At 42.4% G+C, this 10,670-nt stretch overlaps 1 protein-coding gene across 1 annotated transcript in view; it reads left to right on the top strand.

Annotated features, from left to right (window-relative positions):
- SCAI (suppressor of cancer cell invasion) overlaps positions 1-6,116 on the top strand; it is a 40,637-nt gene extending 34,521 nt beyond the window's left edge. The window contains exons 16-19 of the mRNA XM_080630647.1: positions 2,058-2,130; positions 3,418-3,591; positions 3,792-3,892; positions 4,923-6,116. Of these exons, the coding sequence (XP_080486773.1) occupies positions 2,058-2,130; positions 3,418-3,591; positions 3,792-3,892; positions 4,923-5,072 (498 nt within the window). The 3' untranslated portion in view covers positions 5,073-6,116. The remainder of the gene's footprint in view (positions 1-2,057; positions 2,131-3,417; positions 3,592-3,791; positions 3,893-4,922) is intronic.
- The last annotated feature ends 4,554 nt before the right edge of the window (positions 6,117-10,670 follow it).

Below are 10,670 nucleotides of genomic sequence, written 5' to 3' on the forward strand. Positions count from 1 at the left end.
AGAGCTGATGGGTAGTTCTTTTTTGGAAAGAGATGTACATGAAATGCATTTTAGAAAGCAGAAATGCTTCTGTTCTCTTGAATAAACAGAGTTGATTTTGAAACAGAAATGTGTTTTACCCTTTTTGGAGTTGTCCATGCACTGAAAGGTCCTTATCTACAGCTCTTACCAACATCTAGACTGCAGGGCAGGTTTTGCTGGTGCACCCTGTTGTCCTCTGCTCCAGGCCGTGGCTGTCTGTGTTGCATGTATGCCCACAGTGTTTTCTGTGGAAACCAGGAGCAGAGGAGGCGGTGGTGAGTGAATCCTGGTGTTTGCTTGGGCTGTGGTAGGCAGTTGTGTAGGCAGGAGCTGACACAGGAACCTGGAAGCTTGCGAGCTTTATTCTCCAGGAACTATAATTTAGATGTAGTGACTGGCATGAGCAGTTGTCTTCCAAAGAGCACATTCTGTGTTAAACCGTGTAGTTTCTCCCCTTTGCAGGACTTGCTAGCTATGTTGACTTACCTCTGCAGACTCCAGAATAATCTCAGATACTGTCAGTGAGTTATACCTTTCCTGAGATACATGAGTGACCCTTGGTTTTGCTTTATAGCTGTAGACAGGGTTTAATTGCATTGTCATTTTTACTGATGCAAAGTCTGCTTTGGTCTCTAACTGGGTGATACAAGGCAGGATTAAACACGTGCATCTGCTCATGAATACTAAGCGTACATGTAACCTGCCAGTATTCAATGTATTCAGTTCAAGCTGGCACTGTCTGGGGTGACTCCTGGAGTGTTTTGTTGTAGCACAGTTTTACTAATTACAGAGCTGCCCTGCACTTACTGTCTTCATGGTAATAGTCTTTATTCTTCATTAGATATAAACCTTAGTATCTAGCATTACAAATCTTCCTTGGGCCCTTAATGAAAAAGAAGGGGGTTTAGGACGAGTCAGCACTCTGTCAGATATAGGAAATGTTTTGATTAGAGTAGATTACTGTCTTTAGTAGTTAGCAGGCTTAGTTTCAGTGAATGAATTTAACCTGATTTAATTGCAGTATACTGCCTGGATGGGAAAGTTCCATTTGAATTAAGCAGAAGCCAGAAGGAATAAAAAAGTTAGCTTTTAATGACTCTACACAAGCAAATAGTTCTGGTGAAGTACACCTTACATTTACAACTTGCAAGTTTTAAGAACATAATCTGAGACGTGTGCTCACTTATGTGCTCTGGATGCATGTATTGAATGTGTGCTCTAGCAGGATGCAGACACGATCATTTACATTTGCTCTGGCTTTGCAAGCCTTCAGTTTTAGGAAAGGTGTTTTGATGAGAGACATATGACAGCTGATGAGGTTGTGTAAGTGAATGCCTTGTTTTCCTGATGGTAATTACTACCAATCAGGGTACCTACCAGACAGATACATAGTAGGACCGTATCAGGTCAATGTAGGTGAAACTGGACAACGGCATCTTTGAGGTTTCTGGAGAAATTCTTGTGCAGTGTTTAAGGTGCTGGTGGAAGGTGCATGAAATGAGTATGGTGAAATGAGGGTTCAGTAGAGCAGATGTTAAGGTTATGACATACTTGCTTTAAAGGAAATCTATTATAAAACTTTTCTCCACTGAGCTGTTGTGTTGCATCAGACATAGTTCCTCCCTGCTAGAAAGAAAAGGGGAAAGAAATTACTGTGGATAGTTCAGTTGGTATTGAGGAAATATGCTAGATGTGGTTCGACCTGAAAGCCGGTGGCTTTCATTTCTGCTGCAGAGCATGATTTATTTTTCTTTCTTTTCCAAGTAATATTACTATGGAAAGCCATATTTCCATGAAATTAGTGTCTGCTGTCAGTGGCAGTGAAATGAGAGAATTGCAATTCCTTCAAAATGTAATGGGTCATATTCTTTCTGTGCTGTGATTTATGAGTAAGTCAACTTAACCGTACTGCTGATACTGAGATGTGTGATGGGCACCAGTGTCTTCTCTGTCATTAATAGTCTTTGTACCCTTAACGTGCTGAATATTCAGAAGCAAAGTGACCATCAATACTTCAAAATTCTTATCTGTTACAGAATTTCACAAACCTGTTCGGACAACCATTGGTGTGCTTGCTTTCTCCAACAGCGTATCCAAAAGCACTACAAGGTATGTGCAGTATTGTGTTCCGTAACACTTTGCATCATATATCTATCTCAAACAAATATAACTTAGATTCTTCAGGGAAAGATAGCTTTTCATCACTATGTAATCCCTAAATCAGATTAACGTTCCCTGAAGTAGTATGATAAAGTTTAGCTACTGTTTATGGCAAACAATTCACCCTAACAATATTTCTACAGATGGTTTCAACAAGTGCTGGGAGACAAAGTCTCCTCTACATGGAGGCTTAGAAAATTGCCAGCCCAGTGCTGGGGTGATTATCATGGTTATTAGCACTTTGGGTAGCTCTATTAGTCCCAGAAGGTGAGCAAAGTCAGTGGCTTTGTATGCCCTGAGAAGGTGCATTTATAGTAGGAACAGGCAATGAAACATTATATTCTTAAGTCTTTGTGACTACTATAAAACATAAATCATTCCAGACTTTCTAATTGGAATTTGTCATGTTAAGGTTATCCATCACAAAGACAAGTACAAAGGCCTAGCCTCTTTCAGCCAGCACTATGAGAGAACATGCAAGAAGTAGAAGCTTCTCATTTGTTTTGAAACGTTTCCTGTTATTTAGCTGAAGCTTAAGTAGAAAATAAGCACTGTAGTAATGAAATAACCCCAAACAAACCAACCTGAAACCAACATGCTGCGTACCCAGGTCCTGGAAAAAATACACCAAAACAAGTCAGTAATCCTTGCTGAGGTGGAAGTGGCCTTTCTGTTTGGGCATGTGCTCTTGTGTATGTTGCCTTTCTTTTTGACTTTCTGGTTGATTGAGGTGAAGCTTGGACCCCTGTGTAGCATGTTGAACTGCATGGAGTAAATGAGCTTTAGGATACTGTGATGCCCAACAAAAGGGCAAGTATGTCAACTATGGAGGGTTGTCTACAGGTTCAACTGCCTGTGTTTTTGAATGGAGTAAGAATGCCCATGTCTAGTAACTTCTCTCTACGGTTTATAATCAGTATTTTCTATCAGTTGTTTCAATTATTGTGTTCAAGTTGTGTGCTCAAACTGAACACACAGGCCTCCCACAATTCACAAGAAAAAGCTCATTTCTCTTGGTGTGAACGCACCTCTTCAGTAAGCCTTTATTGCCAGTCACTGCATCATCCTGAGAGCAGATCTGCCACAAGAGAGGAGAAGGTGTAGCTAACACAAAAGTGTATCTCCTCTGTTACAGCATTTAGTGGGTGAGCGACTTCATTCTGTGGCAGGGACAGCTTTTTTGTTTCATGTGCCAAATGTGTCTCTTAGTCTATTGATTTACTGTATTTCTTTTAGATCAGTCCCAGCGGGGCAGCCTCTTCACACTCTTTCTGAACAATCCTTTAATGGCATTCCTGTTTGTCTCTGGATTATCAAGCATGCGCAGAGGACTGTGGGAGAAGTGTCAAGATTACCTTAGGAAAATCAACAGAGATATTGCCCAGCTGCTGACCCACTCCCGATCCATAGGTACGTGCTGCTTAAGCACATGCTGGTTTTCCTTGCTCTGCTTTTCCAAGGGACAGAATAGGGAATAAGAGGAATACACGTGAATTTCTAGTGGATTCCCCTAAGTCTCTCTCTGGTTTTTTTTTCTTTTTCTTTTTTGTATTTATATTTTTTAAGCATTTCTAAGCTGATTTTTTTTTTTTAATTTGTCTTTTCTACAGATCAGTCCTTTCTGCAGTTTTTTGGGGATGAATTTCTTCGCTTGCTTCTAACAAGATTTATCTTCTGTTCGGCTACTATGAGGATGCACAAAATTTTCCGGGTATGCAGGGATATCGGTCCCTTTGAGAACAACAGCCCAGTGCATATAGAACTGCACTGCCTCAGGATGGAAGGGTCTTAGGGCTAAGCATATCACTGTGATATCAGAAGGATAACTGATGCCCACATGCGTATGCCTACAGCTTGTGTTGAATCTGTGCTTTTGTCTCTCCGAAGGCATGAAGCCTTTGACTTGCTGAAGTCTTACTCCTCTACAGAAGTAGCAGGCACGCTCTGATTCATTTATGTCACTCTGAACAGCCTTATGTGCTAGAAAAGTTCCTCTCAATAATTCAATATTATTATTTCTACACAACTAAAATTGTGTAGAACAGGAATATAAGAGGAAGTGGAGTGGAATGTTATTGCTTGAATGTTTTCTAGTGTGAATGGATTTAGAAAGGTCTTTGAAGTGTAAATAAATAAGCTAAACAGGAAGATGGTATTTCCCCTCCATGCTGGTTAATGCTGTGCCAACAGTAAAGGCTGCTTCTGGATCTACACTATTTTATATATGAGTGTTGGCACATAAACTGCCTACTCCATTTTAAACACTACAGAAAAGAAATGGAAGTTGAAGCACAGAAAGGTACAGTATTCATCTTGTCTAACTGCAGACATCTAGGAGCCTTCCAAACCTAAGATAGCTACCTGGACTTTGATACAGGGAAAAGAAGCAGGTCTTCTGATAGTGGGGATAGATTTGCCCCCAGTGTCTTAGATATTTGGTTTAGGATGAGATCAGTCTCCCACTGGAGATGCTTTTACATGTCTATAATTTCAAGAAATAAACTCCAGTCTAGGAGGTAAGTATATGTGAAGTCTTTTTGTCTTTTGTGGTGGTTTCTTCCTTGCAAGGCTTCTGTGAACATATTATTAACCATCTTAGAGGAATGGTCATTTGAATTGCCACTATGACATCTCTGAGTCAATGGAAAGGGAAAACTGAAAATGCTAGAGTCTTTTCTCTCTATCTGGCATGCTAAACATGGCTTGAATGTCTGATTCTCTTTGTTTTCACTGTCATCTAGCAGGAGACTCGAAACTACCCAGAATCTTACCCTCAGCTGCCAAGAGATGAAACGGTGGAGAACCCTCACCTCCAAAAGCACATTTTGGAGCTGGCTTCCATACTGGATGTTAGGAATGTTTTCCTGGAAAACACCCTCGATGACTATTAAAAGAAACTGTCTTACTGCAAAGGGGTTTCCCTGGCCACAGATTTTGAATGGTGCAGTTTTATAATGTGAAAAACATAAAAGGAAGTACTTGATTTTATTTTTCAATTTAGGACCATTATTTTAAGGAGTAATAATAGACAGCTGTTAGTTTTAGCTGTTCCATTCTGTATGGGGTCAATTTTATAAGCAGAAGTTTTCATGTCTTTTACATGTTAAACTAAAGAATCACTAGAGGTTTATTTCTGGTCTTGTGGCTATCAACCACATTTCCAACAGCTGATCCTAAGCATAGAAGTATTATTGGTTACCTTTAGGCCACGTTTGTGGAAATCCTTTATTTTTATACAATTTTAAGAAATTGGGAAGAAAAAAAAATCAATAGAAAACCAATATTTTATCCCCAAAGAGTCTGGATTTGAAATGGTAAAGATGGAACCACACAGTGCAGACCAACAATAGCAATAAAGCGAGTCCTTCATAACAAATATATTTTTTCAGCCTTAGGCAAGTGAGTAGACAAAACTGTGCACAATTAAATTGCATTTGGAGCAGTGGGTTTGAAGTTGTAAAGATACTTAATGCTCCCTATAAATTTGACACAGCAATTTTATATATGAACTTTGTACTGCTGGCCAAGAACAGAGTTTCCACTCTGCTTTCACTGACAGGTGGTTAGCAGATTAACAGATTACAAACCCAAGAAAGCTAACCCTCATTTCTCACTGTATATGGGTCATCTTGCTATTTGTACTGCTGCCACAGTTTTCCAAGCGGAGGGGCCATTCTTCATTTTGAGGTGTTAGATAGAAATTCTTACATTTCCAGCAGGTGTATCCTCCTTTCAGTATATGGATGGAATGTGTGGCTCCCCCAGTGTTACCAGCCCCTCATAGGAGCTGAAGGAATGTCCCATACAGTGCAAAACATGAGCACTTCCTATTGCTTGTTTACGTGACCCATTTGTGCTGGATCCCTGTGCCTCAGGAGAGATGCTGATGCTCCTCTTGCAGGTTAAACAAAGTGGATGCTGCCATAAAGCCCTATTAATGTTTTGCATGCCCGCCCTTGCATCTCAGTCCTGTCTCTGAACCAGACGGAGGGGCTGTAATGATGAGTAGCAGCACTGCAGGCTCCCTCAGCCTGTGATGCTCAGTTTGGGTATGCTCTGTACAGTGGCTGGAGAAGGCCGTTTTGACTGCTAGGAAAGTGCTTGCTGACACATTTGCACTGTGCTGCCTGCCTTGCAGAGCTAGAGGATCTTTTGCAACTCCTGACAGTGAAGGTGTGAGCAAGGAGAAGGAAAGGGAAATATTTTAAACAAATGAAAAAGTCTGTTGTCACTGTTCCATGGGCTGCTAGAAGAGAAGTGAAAGGGCAAGTCTGATCAGTGCTTTTCTGTTGAGACCCAGCCATGCCTCTCTTTTTAGGTGGAAAAGTGCAGAATTTGTTGGTAGGCCTGTTTGCAATGCCATAGCACAAGGTACGATCTAGTCAGCCTGAATAGTGAAGGGCACTGGTGGACCCCATTCAGCTGAGGAAAGCACAGTATGGAACAGCAAGAATTGCTGGAGTGTAGCTGGGGAGTTTGCACGAAGGTTCTTTGTAGCTGGGCTGAAGCTTTTGTCATCCATTCTTTAATTTCCCAAATGTAAAATACCCTGTGAATGCTCGTGTTCGTTCTAAGCAGTCTCGAAGCTGGTATATTGAGCCCCCACCACTTGGTGCTGCTCTTCTTTGGACTATGGCAGGACTTCATTACCTGGGATGTGGAGTTTATTTTGAAGAGTGTATGTTTGTGTGTGTGCATGTGTGTTCTAGGCGTTTGTGTGTATATGTACAATACTCATACATTTACTGGCTGGTGTAAATTGTAAATATGTATATATGTATAGGTACTTGTATATGTATTAAAAATAATGAAACACTGCAATGTCTATATACAAAATTTATATATACACACATACGCCACTTTGGGTGTATTCCACAAGGTGTTGCAGATCATTTGTGGTTGTAGTAAAGGTTATGGCTCTTCTGCCATTGTAATTTGCTGTTTCCGGGGGCTTACTCTTGGACCATGAAGTAATTCATAGCTCATTTAGGTGCAGGCCTTAGTTACCCAGGGGAATGAGTACTCCTGTATGTATTACAGTGATAAGATTCATGTATTCTTAACTGTGAAGCTGATCTTTCTTCATGGTAGGAGGTCCCCAGTTACATGGGAATGTATGTAGAAGCTAAAGATACAGAAATCCTTCACTGCAGCAGCAAGAGACAGGTTATGTATTGCCCTGCCTGCTGCTCCACCAGCAGCGTTCAGCTTGCATGGAAAAAGGGAGTTTTCCCCAGCTCACTGCCTTCCAACCAAATGCTTTTGTTTTGCTTTAGCTTTTGCTTTGACGAAGATGTTCTCATTTTGGTTCCAAATACCTGGAACAGAGTATGCTATGTCTGTGCATAGGAGTGATGATGGTTCCGTTAGTGTTGGCTGGTGACCTTTGGGGCTTGTTGCGTGTTCACTGATTGGGAAAGCCTTGGCAGACCCAGTCTTCATTTCAGCTGGGCTGAAGCAAGGAGTCCTTGCTTGTGATCTGAGAGGTTTCTAATCCACTTTACAGCCCTAATAGGAGGTTCTGTTTGCTTGTTACCAATGTAGATCTAATCAGAGGAGAATGCACTTCTTAAAAAGCAAAAAAACACCTGAAGAAGCTGGAATGTAGGAGGAGAATACAAGGCCTTTGAAATTAGTTCAAAAGTCAAACTTAATCAGTGATGACTATCCAAATCAAAAGTTCGTTCTTGAGGTCCCGCATTCTCTTCTTACTTACTGACCTTTCGTTCAGAAGGGATGCTGCTGGCAGGGATATTCAAAGACTAAGATTTCACTCTTGTCATGTTGGTAGGAGTATGAAATTGTGCTTTCTAAGCAAAAAGCTGATACAATCTTCTCTAGTTGTAGATAGGATGAGTATCTGATCTCAGATTTTGAGCCAATCCCCTCCGTTCCCACCCAAAGCAACTGCATTCAAGATGAAAATACTGTTATTTTCCCCTCCAAGTAAAAGCTTGTCTTGTTTCAACTTACTAAGTCGTTCTAAACTTGTGCTACTATGTGCTATGTGCTGTGGTCGTAGGTACCTTCTCAATGTATGCTTATATGTACTGAAGAAAAATTTGGTTTTTATATCTAGCAGTCCTCAGTGTGGAAGCAAAGCAAACCCTGAACCATTTTTAAGTGAGAACAAATTCTTTTCTTCTCAGGCCTAAAGCCCTCTCTCTTGTCACACTTTCCATTTCTCCATAACATAATCTTTATTGCCTATGTTGGTGGAGAAGACTTGTCACCACCAGGCAATCTGGAATTAAAGGGGTGAATTCTGCATGTAGTACATCGGAGGAGAATGTGAACTGGACCAAAGGTGTCCTTATCAGACTACTTCTGCCTGGCTCCCCACTTACTGCACGTGGCATGTTCAAACCCCTCCTTTGTACTCCTGCTCAAACTGGCTGTAGAACATCCAGCCAAAGTTCTGGCTGTTGCCTTGTTTTTTCCCCTTTGACTTCTCAAAATAACAATGATGGGAATACAGGGTTATGAGGTTTTAATGCTCTGGTTTTTAATTACTCTTGAGATGCATCATTTTGCTTCATGTGCAAGCTAAATGGAGCACTAACTTCTGGGAGCTGTGCAAACCAGACTCGCTCCCTGGAGTGCTTTCTTGGGAACTTCCAGGATGGTTTGTTTGGGTAGCTCAGCAAAATGACTGTCAAGTCATGACGTACTAAACTCTTCAAGACTATTCCCTAGGGTGTCTTTTAAGGATCATAGGAAGTAGATGGAGAGAACAGGAAATCAGGCTCCAAATAATCATCTTCAAAAGCTACAAGGTCAGTAGCTCTGGTTAGGCTTTTCCCCTAAGGATGGGATGGCAGCGATGCTCCAAGGGTTACCCCTGGCATGCTGCTGAGAAGCACCTTTCCTTTCCCACCACCTTTCCTGTGCTGTAACTGTGCTTCAGGTCTACTTTTCCTGGAAAGCTAAAAAGCTTGGATCTGTCTGAACAACTTTCTTGTCTTGAGGCTTCTTTTGTAAAAGCTTTACCTGTGTTAGATTCTCTTTCAGTAACTGCTCTGAGTACAGACCACCACTGATAGCCGCAGCAGAGCGCTTGTTCTGTCCTGCCTGTTCCATGTTAGGAGGCTGCTTAGTATTGGTGGCTCATCTGTGGTGGCTGCTGCTGCTCCTGGGACTGAGGGAGCTCTGCAGGCTGTAGCAGCAAGAATAAGCTTACAAACAAGGGTAACAATCTAATATACAGAGCTGAAGGCTGCTCTGTGCAACTCTCTAATGTCAGACTGGCTGCAGTCAGCATCCGTGTGTGGGAGGCTGGTGCAGAGGACGGGGCACAGATCTCCAGAGCAGGGATTCTACATTCCTGAGGTGGCTCTCGTACATTTTTAGTATCTTTTACAGCAATACTGTTCCTGTGATGGAATGTACGGCAAGTGCTTGGACGATCTGGATGTCCACAAATAGAGCAGGGGAAGAACACATTAAACATGTATCTGCTTTATATTTAGGAGTCAAAGTAAGCCATGGTTTTTTTTCCCCTCTCCATAACTCTTGTCACGACAGAGAGATTTAGTTCATGATTTCTGAACTTGACAGATCTTTTGGGGGATTAAGGAGCATCTCTGAATTCCTATTGACTTACTAACGTGCCAGCTGCCCGGATGCATGCATAGATGTTTTCCTCTTAGAGATCCTGGTTTCATTCCCATCGAGAACAGGCTTAGGTGCAACTTGCTGGCCGGAAGGAGCCCCCTACGCAGCGCAGCCCTTCCTTTTGAGAGTAAAAGCCCGGTGTGAGTATCTGCCCCATTGACTGCGGATTTCTTTTGCCATGTGCTTATTACCACTTCTTGGTTGCAAGTGACACACTTCATGAGCGGGATCCCACCTCGCACAGGCTAAAAAGCACAAACTGCTTCTGCCTGGCCAAGGTTTGGACAAGGGGAATGCAGATGGAGAGGGAGGGCACGTTGTGGAAGGGCAGAGAGGGTCCGTGCCTCGGGCAGGAGGAGCAGTTTGCCACTGAGAATCGGATTATTTATTACCAAAAGTAATTTTATAGTGAACTGGTTGAAAGTTATTTTACAGCTGTGTGCCTGTATATCGTATTTTGGTAAAAACAGATATTTTACTTAAAACTATATAGAGAGATATATATAAATAAACTTTTTTTTTTTTTGAGCAAATCTGACTCTGTGACTTGCCACCAAAGCCGGGTAATACCAGAAACGGCTCTGCCGTTCTCGGTGTCTTTGGGAGGAAGAAATGATGTTTGTGTCGCTGATGGGGATCTTGAGGTACCACAGCCCACAGGTCCTGCGCTCCCGTTCCCCGGGTGCTCGCTGTCCCGCGGTTTCTCCGCTGTTGCTGTGGACGTTGCTCGTTCCCTCACACGTTCCCCCGTGCAGCCGGAGCCGCCCGGCCGGTCACAGACTTCACCATCAATAAGCTGTGGCTCACGATCGTAATGGACCAGTGGGGCCGTGCCGGGTCTCACCGCGGCTGCGCACCGATCCGCGCCGCTTCCG

This window comes from Psittacula echo (assembly GCF_963264785.1).
Source record: "Psittacula echo genome assembly, chromosome: 16".
Taxonomy (NCBI): domain Eukaryota; kingdom Metazoa; phylum Chordata; class Aves; order Psittaciformes; family Psittacidae; genus Psittacula; species Psittacula echo.